At 43.9% G+C, this 17,165-nt stretch overlaps 1 protein-coding gene across 1 annotated transcript; it reads left to right on the forward strand.

Annotated features, from left to right (window-relative positions):
- The first annotated feature begins 298 nt into the window (after nt 1-298).
- Nucleotides 299-15,930, forward strand: grm6a (glutamate receptor, metabotropic 6a). The gene is made up of 10 exons (XM_062541407.1): nt 299-410; nt 788-923; nt 3,200-3,354; nt 3,791-3,931; nt 4,155-4,355; nt 6,556-6,695; nt 6,950-7,573; nt 10,446-10,757; nt 13,141-13,379; nt 15,797-15,930. The coding sequence occupies exons 1-10, from the start codon at nt 299-301 to the stop codon at nt 15,798-15,800; spliced, it is 2,064 nt and encodes a 687-aa protein (XP_062397391.1). The 3' UTR covers nt 15,801-15,930.
- The last annotated feature ends 1,235 nt before the right edge of the window (nt 15,931-17,165 follow it).

Raw genomic sequence — 17,165 nt, forward strand, 5'->3', positions numbered from 1 at the left:
GGTAGTACATGAGTGAATATATTGCACACAACAGTTGACCGTATTAACATTGTAGTAGGCCAAGTTTGCATGCTAAACAGCACCATAGCCTGGTAAATTGAAGATAAGGTATGAAGAATGAGGTATATGCGTCCAATTTATAAGGGCGATGTTGCTGCGTAAATCACATTATTTCTGTTTCTAAATTGGCCAGATCCCTCAGATCAGCTATGCATCCACCTCCCCGGAGCTGAGTGACCACAACCGTTATGACTTCTTCTCCCGCGTGGTGCCGCCGGACTCATACCAAGCCCAGGCCATGGTGGATATCGTCAAGGCCATGGGGTGGAATTATGTGTCAACAGTGGCGTCGGAGGGCAACTACGGGGAGAGCGGAGTTGATGCATTCATCCAGATTTCGCGTGAGGCAGGTAAGTAAAATGGCGATGCGTAATGAAGAAGGTATTATTTAAATGACACACAAAACAATATTTCCACGCGTTCCCCAGACGTGACTTCTCATAAAGACCTGACTGTATTGTTAAATAGCCTTAAAGGAAACAGTGTATGCAAATAGCCTAATCTTGTGCAAATAACAGAATGATAATGATCTCTGAATTACTGTGCATGCACAGGCGACAAAGAAGATAAAATAATCAAACACGATTAGACATAGTATGTGATCTATTGTGAATGTCTGTATCGGTGTGATAAATAGCAATGTAGCCTAGAACACTGACCTTTTTCACACACTGTAAAATCCCGAGGGTCAGTTTCACAGAATTTCAATTTCTATCTTCACCTCAAGGGGGTCTGTGCATCGCCCAGTCGATAAAGATCCCGAGAGATCCGAAACCGGGAGAATATGACAAGGCCATAAAGAGGCTAATGGAGACCTCCAATGCACGTGGAGTCATTATATTCGCCAGCGAGGACGACATCAAGTAAGTTATCAGAGTCTCAGCTGGTCTCCTGCACAGCTGGTAATGACTTGCATGTCGTGTAATTGCCTCACACACAGCAGTCTCATTAGATGCGCAGGTAGCCGTTTCACCTGCTGGGAGGGGCTCCTTATTGCGCATCAGTGTCTCACCCTTTTAATCTTGGGATACCTCCTGGTAGTTGAGACGCGGTCAGAGGCGGCGAGTCTCTGCAGTCTGCTGCGGTTGCATGCAGGCCCCCCGGCTTCCATTTGTGTGGGCGTTTTTTTCTGTTCATGCCTAGAGGAAAAAGCTCTCTCTTTTTTTCTCTTACTTGGTCTAGAGCTGAGGCCAATTTCATGAGGTTATCCTGAAATTTTATCGAAGACCTCTTTGTGTAATGTCTTTATCTATTTTGGATAAACCCTGAGGGTACAGACGTGCAAGGGAAAGGGAACAGTTTGAGATTTCAAAGCATGCAAGGAATATTAAGTGATATTTCACTGCTCATCTGAGGGTTGTATCTGAATTAATAGTATTGTCACAAGATGAATACAGTCAACATAACATCAAATCATCTTATTGCTTTGATGTGTTATAAACTTCACTCCATACATCCAAATAATTCAGTCAAAGCTGCAGGATGAGTTGAATGAGTAATGTTGACTGTGCTGGTTGTTTTGTACAGTGTAGCCTATATTGCAATAATATAATACAATAATGAGCTTTTACAACTTTTAGTTGTTCTTACACATTTCTCATCAGTCTATAACAATCTACAGAAATTGTGCTACAAATGGGTTAACAGTTGTGTGTGCTTATTTGAAAACCGATGCTTTAGCTTCATGAATGTAGATTTATCTTTCTTTGAACAATGTGTCAGAAGTGGTCAGTTCACATTTGGCTCTGGCAGTTATGTAAAATTTTGAGCTGAAAGAACAACTATCCTACTATAAGCACTGCATGGGAATACTTTGGGGAAATCTGCCATCCAGGTTGACCAAATGACTAATAAAGTCCACAGCTGCTCCCATCTGTGGAGGAATTAAATCGGCAGTGTGTCTCTCCCTCCCTCCCTGGTCAACCTGAGGAACTCACACACACACACACACACACACACACACACACACACACACACACACACACACACACACACACACACACACACACACACACACACCGAAACCACAAAGGCATCCAGCTTGGCATCAGCTGTCCAGCAGTCTCAGTGGGAGAGGCAGCCGTGTCACCTAATGTTCTCCGTAGCTGATCACCTAGCCTCTTTACCGCTGCGGCGGTCTTCCACTTCCGCCTGATTACCGCGTCTTAACAGCAGGGAGAAAAAGCTGTTTTTGTGTCGGTGTTTTTTTCCCCCGCTCAGCTGTCAACATTTCCACAGTGCCAAATGTTGGTAATTAGTGCAATCTGTCTCCTAAGTATGATCAGGGGTATTATGGGAAGCTTGTAGATTAAGTCCACCACAGATACAATAGGGCCTTTCATAATGCTGATGAATTAAGCAATTAAAAACACATACAGAGATCAATTCATCAACTGATCATCAGTTGGTGTATTATTCATTCAGTCACTCTAGGAAAATGGATCAGCCCATGCCACTGCTTTGTACACACAGTCACGGCGTCCTTGTGTAATGGGCAGCGATTCCAACCCTAGAGATACAGTAATGACACATCTCTCTAATGTGTTCACACTCCGTCCAGCCTCTGCGATCTTCCTCATTAAAACATATCAGTTGCCGGAAAGGATGAAGGGCTGCTGGATAGTGTAATATGAAGTGTCAATCCCACCCTGGTATTAATTGCGTCTGATGAATGAGGATTCGTCCTAATTAGATGCCTGTTGGCTATCATCATCTTTCATGTGTTTTCCCATATACAGTGTGAATCACATGAATCTTTATTTTGTTGAGATTAGATTTTAATAGGATGGACTTTATATTCTTTGTTTGAAATGAAATGTGTGGAATACGTTTGTGCATGTCGGTGGAGTTGTAACTCTGAGTGGTAACGCGGATTGTTGTGTAATATTGCATATTGTGGATGGCCTTACCTCTCCATACTGCCTACTATTGCACAGCTAATGAAAGCAATGAGTTTATCCACCGCAAGGTTAATCTGTGCAATCATTATTATTTCACAATATTGTGAATAACTATAAAGAGTTTATCTGCTACACAGAGCACTAGTGAAATAGTCTATTCCTGTAGTCTGCAGAGCAGTGTGGTTGTTTGGGAGATGGGGGTCACACCCTAACTCACCTCCGGTTCCTCTCTCACACAGACGGGTCCTGGACGCAGCAAAGAGGGCAAATCTCACGGGTCACTTCCTGTTTGTGGGCTCTGACAGCTGGGGTGCAAAAATCTCACCAATCCTGGACCAGGAGGACATGGCAGAAGGAGCTGTCACCATCCTCCCCAAAAGAGCCTCCATTGACGGTAAGGAGGAATAGAGAAGTGACTAACTGCGGCTGATATACTGATGTTACCACTGCTGAGCTAACAAGTTGGAAATAGTGTTTGAAAAAGAAATGGTGGTAGAATAACTGAAGTCAATAAAGTAGTCTAATACATTTAATTCTGTGGCTTTATCCTGTTAATTTCTTTTAATATTCTGGAATCAAAATATACAACCGGCTTTCCAACCAGCTCAGTTTTGCTCTCCAAGGGCTCGTTTTCCGCACAAGTATTAAGCCTACAAGCTACAAACGTCAAATTCTAGCATTTTTTCTCAGATCTCGATTGAAATTCTCTTTTAGTCCAGGACTATGCTTTTATCTACAGTATGTATGGGAAACTGACCTTCAGAGACATAGGGATGAGACGTAACAGTAGTCTAGAGTCCTAAGTTCTTATGCTTGTTCCTTTACTGCAGGTTTTGACCAGTACTTTACCACCAGATCTCTGGAGAACAATCGCAGGAACATCTGGTTTGCAGAGTTCTGGGAAGACGATTTCAGATGTAAACTGACACGGCCAGGCATAAAGATCGATAGCGAAAAGAAAAAATGTACAGGTAAGGAATGGATGTATTGGATGCAGCACCTAATGTTTCATGTATTTTGAGGATTGCTCTAACAACCTATTTTTCTCTGTGTCTCGGTCTCTCTCTCACACTCTCACACATGCACACAAACACTCTCAAACTGTTTCTCCATTAATCTATTCCCTTCTCTGCTCTCTGTCGTTTTCTCTCCCCTCTCCCATCTGCAATTCTCTCTGTGTGCTTCCCACTGTAGGTAATGAGAGGATAGACCGTGACTCCCCTTACGAGCAGGAAGGGAAAGTGCAGTTTGTGATTGACGCGGTCTACGCCATGGCCCACGCTCTGCACAACATGCACCTGGACCTCTGCCCAGGCTCCACAGGGGTCTGTGACAAGATGGACCCAGTGGAAGGACGCTTGTTGCTGAAATACATACGCTCGGTGAACTTCAATGGTGAGGACCCAAAATAGCAGCTAATCTATGTTATCTAACACGTTCAGGGAACCGACAATTATCAGTGTGCCAAATCCTGGCACAGAATGATGCCGTTGCTAACATCCTTTTTTTTTTTTCAAGCACTGTAGATTAACACAATATGTTTGTTTTTTTGTTTCCCTTGATACGTGTCGTATGATCTGTGAGAATAAGATGACATGGTTTCTGTTATAGCTGTAGAATTTCTTTCTGGTTACAGGATTTGATTTAGATTTTTTGATTGAAGTTGAGAGTAATCCATGATTCATCTGTAGATTCAAATTCGCAGCACACACAAAAATAAGAACATAAACACAGAAGCTATGAACAACAGCAGCAGCAGCAACAACATCATTTTCACGTATTTAGTGTCAGTGATAAATACACGATTGGTAAGTAATTCCTTTGAAATATATGTGTACTTAAGCAATACTCTTGAAAAAGGCACCCTTTGGTGTGCTGCTCGGGTTGTTTTTTAAGCAAGATGGATGTTTCTGCAGTCTGCAGAAGTTTTTTTCTCTCTCCACTAATGGCCCTGGCTGTCTCAGTATCAGCAGAGCTGTGGCACTGGTCGGAGGGTGAGAACCCCTCTTTACTGACAAGTAGGAGCTCTGCTGTGAGGACACGTCTGTAGTCCCACTCTTACTCCCCAAATCTCTTTATCTCCCCATCTCCCTTGCATGCTCTTTCTGTCTCCCCCTCTTTCTCTTTCTTTTTCTCTCTCTCTCTCCCTCTGTTTCTCCCCCTTTCTCGCTCTCGCTCTTGAACTATAGGAACCCACCCCCTTTCCCCCCTTAAGATCCTTGGGTTTTAGCTCATTTGAAAAATAATATATTTCTCCTTTGGTGGGTAAGAGGCTTTCGATGAAATGGATTCCTATTAAGACTTCCCCCTCTGTGCCAGTATGGTGTTTAGTGCGTGTGTGTGTGTGTGTGTTGTGTACGTATGCATCTGTGTGTGTGCGTCTGTGTGTGTGTGTGTGTGTGTGTGTGTGTGTGTGTGTGTGTGTGTGTGTGTGTGTGTGTGTGTGTGTGTGCACTCGTTTGCGTCTCTTCCAAAATAATGGGGGGAGACGGGAGAAAAAAACCCACTCAGATGGGAATGCCTTAGGGGGATCAGTTGAACAAGCAATGTGCGTTACAGGAGAGAGAGAACAAGTGCGAGAGAGAGAGAGAGAGGGAGGGAGAGAGAGAGAGAGGGGGGGAGAGAGGAGAAGTGGAGGGGTGGATGGGAAGGCGGTGGCAGAGACGGAGGAGAAAAAAAAACAGTTAAGACCTCATTTTCATGCTGGCATGCCAGATGAGGCAGCCGTCATCTTTTGGAGAGGGAACACCTCTCCCGTCTCATTGCGGCGGCTGCTGCTGCACGAATGCTGAGGTTGCTTATCAGTGATTAGAGAGGACAATCTCCTGGCAGGGTTGCAATGACGCCCGCACAGAATCGGGAAGATGCGCCTCCGGAGAAAAATGCAACCCCACCGAGAGCATTGTGTTCAGCACCACATCTCCACACCTTCATCCCCATTCAGACGCTGGATTCTGCTGATGTTCCCGGGTGCGGGGCTTTTCAGCGCGAAGCTCCTATTCAACATATGTCTCCCTTTTTTTTTTGATGGGGGTTGGTTGGGGCAGGAGAGGACTTGATTGAAGTTTAAAAATAGACGTCAGCAGTGGATATAATATTAAACTTGTAAGGGTATGCATGACTGGAGATGACGGGAGCATCCATAGCTAACAGCTGGTGGTGCTGAGAGGTTAATGTGCACGCAGGGCTCAGTGGGTGTGGGCCGGGACCGGGCCGGAGCTGGAGCTGGATAGGATGGGATGGGATGGGAGGGTTAGGATTGGGAAGCACAGGAGTGGCACTCCCATAGTCTCACATGTACTCTGACTGGAGTATGACAGCCAGTATGCCCAGGATGATTACAATCACTCCAAGACTTTGTGAGTGAGATATCAGGTCTGGCAAATCGTAACAAGTTGCTGCTGCATTTGAGCTAATTTACTTTTGCTATGTGTAACCTCAAACCAAACAGGGTTGGGCCCAGAGGCGGAGAGCTTTGTGTCAACAGAGTGGATCCCTGCTGCGTTCTGGCAGATGGGATGTGGAGGGGAATGCAGGTTCTCTTTTTTAGCTGATGTGGTGTGTGATTTTGGATTTGTGTCTTGTGTTTGCGCAGGTAGTGCAGGCACTGGAGTCCTGTTTAATGAGAACGGAGACGCACCAGGACGTTATGACATCTTTCAGTACCAGATGACCAACATCAGCTACCCTGGGTATAAAACCATCGGCCAGTGGACCAATCACCTGAGACTCAATGTAAATGACTGCACGTTTACACATCTTGCATAGTTTTGTGCGCACAAGTCTAGACTCCATAAAATGGTGAAGGGCATTTTTTTAAGAACCATCCCTCAAACTTCTCTCTCACTCTCTACTATTTGTCTTTCTCTCTATCGCTCTCCCTCTGTCTTTCTATATCCCTGTCCGTCTCCCCCTCTCTTTCTGTCTCCCTCCCTCTCTCTCTCTCTCCCTCTCTCTCTCTCCCTCCCTCTCTCCTGCTCTCTGTCCAGCTGGAGGAGATGCAGTGGTCGGGGGGCGTCCGCACGGTGCCCGACTCCGTCTGCAGCTTCCCCTGCAACCCGGGCGAGCACAAGAAGATGGTGAAGGGCGTCCCGTGCTGCTGGCACTGCGAGCTGTGCGACGGCTACCTCTACCAGCTGGACGAGTTCACCTGCAAGGCGTGCCCGTTCGACCGGCGCCCCACCGCCAACCGCACCGACTGCCGCCCTACGCCCATCATCAAGCTGGAGTGGCACTCGCCGTGGGCCATCATCCCCGTCTTCGTCGCCATCCTGGGCATCGTGGCCACCTCCTTCGTGGTGGTCACCTTCATCCGCTTCAACGACACGCCCATCGTGCGGGCGGCGGGCCGCGAGCTCAGCTACGTGCTGCTGACGGGCATCTTCCTCATCTACCTCATCACCTTCCTGATGATCGCCGAGCCGGACGTGGGCGTGTGCGCGCTCCGGCGCCTCCTGCTGGGCCTGGGCATGTGCATCACCTACTCGGCCATGCTCACCAAGACCAACCGCATCTACCGCATCTTCGAGCAGGGCAAGAAGTCCGTCACGCCGCCCAGGTTCATCAGCCCCACCTCGCAGCTGGTCATCACCTTCATACTCATCTCTGTGCAGGTGTGTGTGTGGTAATACATACACACGCACAATCACACATACACACACACACACACACACACACACACACACACACACACACACACACACACACACACACACACACACCCTCGCCAACATACTGTATGATGACAGACAAATTAACACTGTCATGTACTAACATAGAACACATGCACACAAGCACTCTTACAGTATATTCATGTCATACACCTATATGAAGTACACACATTGAAAGCCAGGCATACATATAAATATCATAGATTTTAACACTCCATGTTTTAACACCCCTTTGGATTTCAGAGCGAAACAACATCAAGTGACACGAGCAAATATTGTGAAAGGTTGTTATGTAATCATAACACGCTGTCATCCACACATATATACACACAGTCATACACACATGCACACTTCACGCTCACACTCACACCCATACACACATTTCGGTGCACACACTCACACACAGTGCATGTAACAGCTCTGATTGATGTCATGGCTGTGATGACGCCGTGGACAACTGCTGATGTCCTTGTTTGTGGGTCAAGTCCCACTTTGAATATTAGAGGGATTTGGAGCACATGTGTATTTGTGCGTGACAGGTATTATGTATCAGATTTGCGTTTTTTTTTGTGTTTGTGTGTGCTCTCAAGTATCATATGTTCCCCCCCCCAAAACTTAAATGATGACTTATGTGAGACTCTGAGTATGCTTATGAAAGAAAATCCTGCACACTGTCCATTACGCATGCATATTTATTTGCAACGTTTCGGTCATAGACCTTCCTCAGGTGAATATGCACCACCTTCCCTCATGAGACATGCATGCATCTGTGCGTTGTGCGCCGTGTGTTCATTAAGTCTGTGGACATCTTCAAGCTAAGTATTCTGTCAGAATCTGCTGCTGCCTCAGTATTAGAGGGTTCAGCCCTCGTGTGCTTCATCACACGAGGACAGGTGCAGTCAGATCAGGTAAGCTCATTGGCTTTGAAGGCATAAACCTCATAACCCCCCCCCCCCCCCCCCAGACCCCAGACTCTACAACTATAGGAGATGATTTCACTTGGCATATGAGCCTTCCCACTGATGATTGAATGTGTGCGCTCCGTGGAAAAATGGTGATTGTTAAAGACCCCCTTTTTTGTAGTTTGAGCTTAAGCCGGAGCATAATGCGGCCGATGAGCCTGTGGAAAATGGGGGAGCGCTGCTCGCTAGCCGAGTGGAGATTAGCGGCGGCGGGATTGACAGCGGAACAGTTCCTCACACCCCTCCAGCACGCGATCACAGATGTGTCACAGGGACCCTAGGCGAGCGAGCGAGTGCGACTCCGCCGGGTACGGTGACAGGAACATCTGTCTCCTCCGTAGCTTGCGTCTGCTTTGCCTTTTACCTTCCTACACCCCCCAAAGCTCAACAAGAAACTTTTCACACACTTTTTCTTTTCTATATTTTCCCCATCTGTTAACAAATACGATACTCTTTTGGGCAGGGAAGTGTTAATTTATTTTAGGTGTTGAATGCTCAGTTAACTCACTTGCAACTTTTCACAGATGTCGTCTACTCTGCATCTGTTTGCCTATCCTCTTTTCCCTGTTGTGAAATGTTTTTTGACTGGGAGCTTGTAGACTGGCTGTGTTTTTTTAATGGAAGTTTTGAGTAGGTTGAAATCCTGTTCTCTGTCTGATGGATAGTTATCCATAATACAGGATTACGTTGTTTCAAAACTGAAAAACAGTGTAAGACATGGAGTGTCTGGGACTGTAACACATGTTCACATTAGCGACTCATCTGAATTATACACCATATACTTAACTATCATAGACTTCCTACCATGTACTTTCGCAAAGTTTTTGGCTCAATTTGTAGTAGTTTTTTTTTTATTGTTGTCAGTTGTTAGTCTGTTTCTTGCTGTTTTATACCCTATTATACTTTTAGTGCATTCTGCTGCATAATGTAGTATGCATTCCCTTACAAAACAAAGACGTTTATGGAAGTGTACTGTTAGTTTAGTTATTTTAAACAGAAACTACAGTGTATATATTGATAAGTAGTACGTACGCGTACCTATATATATCCAACCTATACTTGGTACTTAAGGTATACTGAGGTACTGTATACTTGGCTTAAACTGAAAGAAAAATCCAAGTATATGTACTTGTACTTGTAGCTAGGGCCTGATCTTTGAAAGGCTGCATGACAGACTTTGATATACCGTTCTGTAAAGACTGTATTTTGGTTGACTACTTAAGTCATTATGTTTTGGCAGCCAATACAATATTTGGTTGAACATTTTGATTTACTAAGAACACAGTCATGTTCTTTATTCAGATTATGTGTTGTGTTTTTTTGTATATGTAGTCCATGGGTAGTGTTTATATTAGTGAACTTTAAAACTACTTAAGTTAAAGGACAGTTAAAAGTATGCTCCAATTATAAAAAAATAATACCTAAATGGAAACCTGATTGTGTGCTTTGAAAGTACCATGTGTCCATGTAAAAGAAACGTATATTTGCAGTTGCAGTCCATTTACCATTAGTAAACTAACAGTACACCTATAATTTCACAAGTACAGTACATTTATACTAGTAAACTTGGCAATTATACTGCAACTGCACTTAAAGGAGAAATCCTTTAGAATGAGTTTTCTCATAGATCTCCGTTTCTCGAGGTTGACGAGTATTGTCAGCACAAAACAAAATGGGCATCAACTTGAGCTAAGAAAATACTAAGTGTTTTAGTTTTTTATCGTACCAACAGTACTCGTGACCTCAAGAAACAGAGATCTATGTCGCCAGATTTCTCTTTGAAGTTTACTTAATAAAATGAACTGGGTTTTTTTTTGGTAAGGACGTGCTGACTTGGATATGTATGTTTCCAGTTGATAGGTGTGTTTGTGTGGTTCGGCGTGGTGCCTCCACACACCATCGTCGACTACGAGGAGCAGCGGCCGCCCAACCCCGAGCTGGCTCGTGGCATCCTCAAGTGCGACATGTCCGACCTGTCGCTCATCTGCTGCCTGAGCTACAGCATCATCCTGATGGTGACCTGCACCGTCTACGCCGTCAAGAGCCGCGGCGTGCCTGAGACCTTCAACGAGGCCAAGCCCATCGGCTTCACCATGTACACCACCTGCATAGTCTGGCTGGCGTTCGTCCCCATCTTCTTTGGCACAGCACAATCCACTGAGAAGGTACCTGTTAAGCACACAGAAGGCGTCCATTTTCTAGTGTCTTCTTTACACATTTTGTTCAGATTTTTGATCAGATCAGTTGATTTTTTTTTTTTTTTTTTTGATCAGACCAGAATACCATAGCATTGCCATCTTAAAGTGTTTTGGGAAGATGTATGATGATACTTTCACTCTCACCAGAGAATTACATGCCACCTTGATGATGTTGATGCATGTCAAAAATGAGCGCATACTCCATAACCCTCCATAATCCTCCAAAACCCTCACCAAAAATCGTGCCCGAAACTTCAGGCATTTTGATATGTGGCCTACAGCTTACTTTTTGTTGAGGAAGTTGTTGTAGTTAGATTGAGGTAGAGTTGAACGGCCACCATTTCGGCCCTTATTACCTTCATACGTCTTCCCAAATGCCACACTCTCCTCCGTGAGCCGTCCTGTGTGCCAGCGCTGAGGAATGGCACTGGAATGCACAAAGAAAATGCTGCTGCATGTGTGAACAGCCTCCAACCACTCACAGACCGGCTACATATAGGGAGGATTACATGGCTAGTTAGCCTGGGCCTCTGACCCTATTGAAGTGTGCAGCAATCGCTAATCCAAGCAGGGCAGTCAAAAATCCACAGGCAGACACCAGCCACCACCAAGTGGCTGTCCCGCTTTCTCTCCCTCTCTCTCTCTCTCCACCATCAAACTCCCTCCGCAGCTGCTTGGGTTTCATGCATTAAGTGGTTCGCTCCCCTCCCCGTAAGAGGATTCCCTGGGGTCCCCTCCTCTGGGTTACCCCATCTGCAAGTGGATGACCAAGTCTCTCGCTAAGACATGCACAGATGAGTGTTGCATGTCTTGAAAGATGAGCTAACCGCAAGCACACCCACACAAGCTGATGAATTATGTAAGAAATTTCATGTTTCGTGTCCTGATGATTGGACTTGCTGTAATTTAGTGAAGCATCTCACCACAAAGCAAAGGAACCTACTGTCAGCAGGAGGCGACTGTACTTTCATTCTATCAGAGAATGATGGTTAACTTTCATTATTACACTTATTCAACTGCACAAACCCTTCATCAGAAATGCTTGTGGACATTTTGTAGCACAAAATTGTGTTCCACACCACAATTCTTTCCAAGGATTTTCCAATGAGTCAACCACTATTCACAGCAATGCAGAAATTCCAGTAAATGGCTGTTTTCATAAATAGTTAAGCACTTAAGTAGAAATTTATGTAAAATGCTCTCCATTGTAAATGCAGGCATTGAAGTAGGGAACAACCTGCCAAGCTCCCGATAACAAGTTGAAGTTGCATTGCGAAACATTTTTTTCTTCCTCTATTGAGGCGTCCTTTGATATGGCAATGAGATGACGCGAAAGGGTGAATGAGGCACATGAAAATGGAGAGAGAGAGCGAGGGAAACAGAGAACAAAAAAATCGTTTCATTTTTCCCTTTATCTCCACAACACACACTATGACATGGAGACAGGAGCTGTTCAACCCAACAGCACTGTTCCGGGAGCTTAATTGTGGGTGCAGGTTGATGGGTGGGGAGGGGGGGACTGTGTGGGAGCTTAGAAACAATGTCTTTAGCCATCTTAATAAACCTGAGTGCTTCCCACAGTGAGGAATTAGGAATTAGGGCATTAGTATAGCTGCAGTGCTGTGGCATTCACCATCCAGGTGGCCTCCCACAGATGCATCCAGATGTATTTACTCTCCGTCAACCGGCCACAAATATCCACTGGCGTGCTATATATGTATGCTGCATTTGTCATGCTGGGGGATGTGACGTAACCCTTGGCAAGTATTTGTGAAAATGTGTATTTGATCACCCCCCCTCTCTCCCCCCCTCTACCCCCAGCCCCCATTCCTTTCTCCAAGCCCCATGCTGCACTGTAGCATTGTGTGCGGATTTCCAGCATCCCACACTAGCTGTTTAGCTCTTGGTGTGGGCTTAGATGTGGGTGTGTGGATTTGTTGAACCTCGGTGCCTGCTAGCTCTCCTGAAGAGCCCAATGGCTTCCCCACTCGGAGGGGGTTAATACTGCAGGAGGGCAAAGCAAAGCAAAACTGATTCAAATCCAAAAGAAGGAGTCAAATCAGAAACCAAGACAAAGTGCAAAACCAGGCCAGTTTCTCTTCTTCATCATGGTATATGGAGAAATGACCTTTCAGTATCCATACCACTGCACTGTAATCTCCCTTTTCACTACCCACAAGCACAGTCTCCAGGGGCTTAGCATGTGATTAAACCCTTTTGAACTCTTCTGTAGTACAAAGATCAAGCATTTGATTCTGAGATGGAAAAAGTCGATCTGTACACTTGTAAGTAGCTTCTGATTAAATGCACGTATGCCGCGTGGATAAATATGAACTCCTGTTCTCCCCAGATGTACATCCAGACGACCACTCTGACGGTGTCCATGAGCCTGAGTGCCTCGGTGTCGCTGGGGATGCTCTACGTGCCCAAGGTGTACGTCATCATCTTCCACCCGGAGCAGAACGTCCAGAAACGGAAGCGCAGCTTCAAGTCGGTGGTGCAGGCGGCCACCATGTCCACCCGCCTCTCCCAGAAGTCCATCAACGAGAAGCAGAACGGGGAGACCAAAATTGAGCCCGACAGGACACAGTAGGTCACTTTTTTCCGGAGGAGGGGGGGGATGTCTGGCTTTATTCTATTATTATCCCAGCCCCCCAAAAAAGAGCAGTTTTCTGTTCCTTTAAAGACGTCACCACGACATGCTATCAGTATCACTCAAATGGCCTCAGCCTCGTTTCAGACATCATGTTGATCACATCTCTCATATCTTTTCAATCTTTTCAAAGTTCAATCTTCCTGTGGGATTTCTTGTGATTCTGCATGCAGGGCAAATATACACGCTGACAAAAAAAAAGGAAATTAGACTTTTCTATTTCACTTCACAAGACCTGGTGGTACAGAAATGTGGATACCATTGGGCAATACAATATCATATATTCAATAAAGTGGGCAAAATTGGATTTAAAATAAGATATATCAAATATATATGATGATGGGATATATCTGTCAATAAAAGCTATCTCTATTAAATACACCTTAACCTTTAGGAGAATATATATTGTTACAATTCTGCCTTTTCTGTTGTTCATCATCATCATCATCATCATCATCATCATCATCATCATCATCATCATCATCATCATCATCACCACCACCACCACCACCACCACCACCTTATCTTTGTCTCTCTCTCTCCCTCTCACTCTTTCACTTACATGTCACTTTCCCCTCTAAGCCTCTATGTTTATCTCCTTCTTTCGCGCTCTCTCTCTCTCTCTTGCTCTCTGTCTTTCTTCTCTCCCTCTAAATCTCCGCAAAGCCCTTTTGGGTTTATATTCCACTTTCCCCCTATCTCTATAGTACACTCTCACTCTCCTTAACGAATGAAATTTCAGGCAGCTCATCTCATTACTACACTATTATTGAGCGCCTTGTAGCAAAAATATTGCTATGCTTGCATGAAATTTCCTCATAAAGATAATTATTGATGTGAATTTTGGACTATCAGAAGTACAAGCTTTGTTATTATTAAAAGTGAATTATAAATGGGAAAAGTGTTACACCTGAGGGTAACGTTGAGAGGGACTGATTCAGCAATTAATTTAGCGCAGTCTTCAGATTTAAATGACTGTGTTGATAAAAAAAAAACGATTTCCCTCTCCAATTTGAGCATAATTTGAAATTACAGAATCCCTCAAGACAAGCTGTCTGACATTTTCCAGTGAGTGGTTCTGTTTTAAACATTCTAACATAGTGGTTATTTTTGTTTCCATGCCAAAGAGTCCTTTTGTCAACAGTCTTTCGGTATATACAAGGAGACATGCCCAAATGAGTCTCCAGACTACCTGAAGCAGCTCCAGCCTTCTAGTCCTCCCTCGATCACTGGCTTGTCGTTTGTACTTTGTGTGAACTCAGACAGCTGCCAGCCAAGTCCCTTTTCTAGTGCAATCGTGTGGCATGCATTTTGTCATTCATCGTTCCATTTTGGCACCCATCGTTCTGCTTACACCTTAAACGCTTCACTGTTCACAGTCTCCAGCCAAATAAAATGGTAGCTTTTATTGCTATTAATCAGAGGATGCCACTGCTCATATATGTGACTGTTTGGGGGCAGGGGGGCAGGGGGGCGGGAGGGGGGGGGGGGGGGGTGAAGGGATATTAAAATTCTGGCTACTATCCCATTAGCTCTTGCAGTACCTTTGGAACACTTTACCTGTCGACTCCTCATCTATTATTGAGATGATAGACCTTATCATCGTTTTAGACAGGATATTGGAAAAGGGAATGCTGCATGAGATATTCTTCTTAAAGAAAAAAAACATACGTTTGTCTATTTGATGTTAATAACAGTTTTGGGAGACATCAAAATAAAGCCCATTGTTTCCTTCGAGGAAATGATGATGCACCTGTGCCTTCACTCTTACGCGTAACAAGGACAATGGCTTTTATCTCAGGTTTTCAGTTTGTGCTTTGGGTTATAGAGACGGCCATATGGGAAATCCTTCAACCAAGGCTTTTTTTCTTGTGATCCAATATTTGCATCTTGACAGGAAATATGGGTAAACGGGTACCAGGCCCTAATATATAACAATGTGTGAATGGTTCATTGACTCTGAATGGTTGTACATATCATAAAAAACAGCTTGGGGTTAAGTTGTGTCTGGCGAAAAAAATGGGATACACAGCACCATTATATTCTCATTTTCTGAGGCATTGTATACCTAGTGTAAATGGATTAGTTACTTAATCTTTCTTGTCAAGACAATTCTCACCATGTTTTTTTCCCCCCGTATTTCATATTTGAAGCCAGTATGTGTGCCTCTTTTTTGAAGTGATGAATATTTTTCACACTACACTGTGTATAGCTTGCACGTATAACTGTATTAAAATAGACTGTCTGCTGCATGGCACCTGTTTTGGTGGAGGCTATATTGCACAATAAAATTTAAATGAATGAATTGAACCGTACATTGATTCGGTACATATCTTCTGTCCTGTTCTGACAGGTAGCCCAAGATGGATTATGTACTATCAGAGGCTTCGCGACAAATGGACTTTGAGGAGGAGAAGATTGCTGCTGTATACAGTATTAATAGCATAGATAGAGTACCCAGATCTTCCGATGACAGTCAGTGCTGCCTGAAGTGTGGCTCATTAAAATAACTATTGTGTGCTAGATTTGGAGGAAACAGATGGAGTAGCACAAAACCCTTTTTTTTTTTTGGTGAAACTTGAAACGCCTCAGAGCACATGTTTGTAAAGACACCATCAAAGGACTCAAGCCTCATTATGACGACTATTACTGTATAAGGATGTTGGGATGCCAAAGTGCGGAGGAATACCCCATGACAGACGGAGGGATTGTTTATACACTGCAACTGGAGACTGGACACAGCAGCATCTGTTTAGGACTTACATGTCTCTCGCGTCCACTGAAATAGCAGCATGTGCTTTGTGATCTTTTGTTTATTTTGTATTTCTGTGTGTGTGACTTCAGCCATTTTCTCTGAAGTGGAGGCGACTGCCATGTCACTGAATCCAGTGTTCAATGTTCAAATGAAAAGCACAGTTAGGTTATATGAGAAAAGAAGCATTGCATGGATCTTTTTATTTTTTATTTTTGTAGTGTCTTCAAATTTATAATTTTGAAATGATCCTGAGATGTTAGTCATGAGTGAGCTATTTCCCTGCAAGATATAGCATCATGTTTCTCTCATACATATCATTGTATACTCGGCATCCATTCACCATTATGATTATATGAATTCTATCAAGGGAGCGTTACCCATGACAGCACAATGATTATGTTTTCTGAATTGATTAAGGTTATTAATAATGACAGTACTTTATCCTTTAATTCATAAGCACAATATTTTTGTATTTCCATGACCTCACCGTTTTAAAAAAAACAAAAATCATCTAGCATGTGCACAACGTAATGAAGTCCTTAAATCACCTGTAATAATAAATTAAAATATACTGTACATGTCGGATTTCAAGGTTGTAAATATAGATTATGGGTGAAATGAAAAAAATTGCTTATGAGTGCTGGTATATAATTTTTTGCAAGGATGAAAGAAAATGCATGCATGCAAACATTTAATTAGCATTAAAGTATGGTGATGTGGAAATGGTCAACAACGAATTATTTAAATTTTTGGTTCCTAAATCCGTGTAATGTTTTACCTGCAGTAATTTCACTTATAGGACATGGTACATGGCTCAAGCTTATGAGTGCTATGTGCTGTACAATGGCTGGTTATTATGGAGGCAAGGGAACATCATCTGACAATTCCTCTCAATGAGCCTGTTGACAATGAACTTCGACAAAGTTGTGTTCGACATACAAAGTCTGAGTGTCAGAATAGTCAGGGT

This window comes from Sardina pilchardus, chromosome 7 (assembly GCF_963854185.1).
Source record: "Sardina pilchardus chromosome 7, fSarPil1.1, whole genome shotgun sequence".
Lineage (NCBI taxonomy): Eukaryota > Metazoa > Chordata > Actinopteri > Clupeiformes > Clupeidae > Sardina > Sardina pilchardus.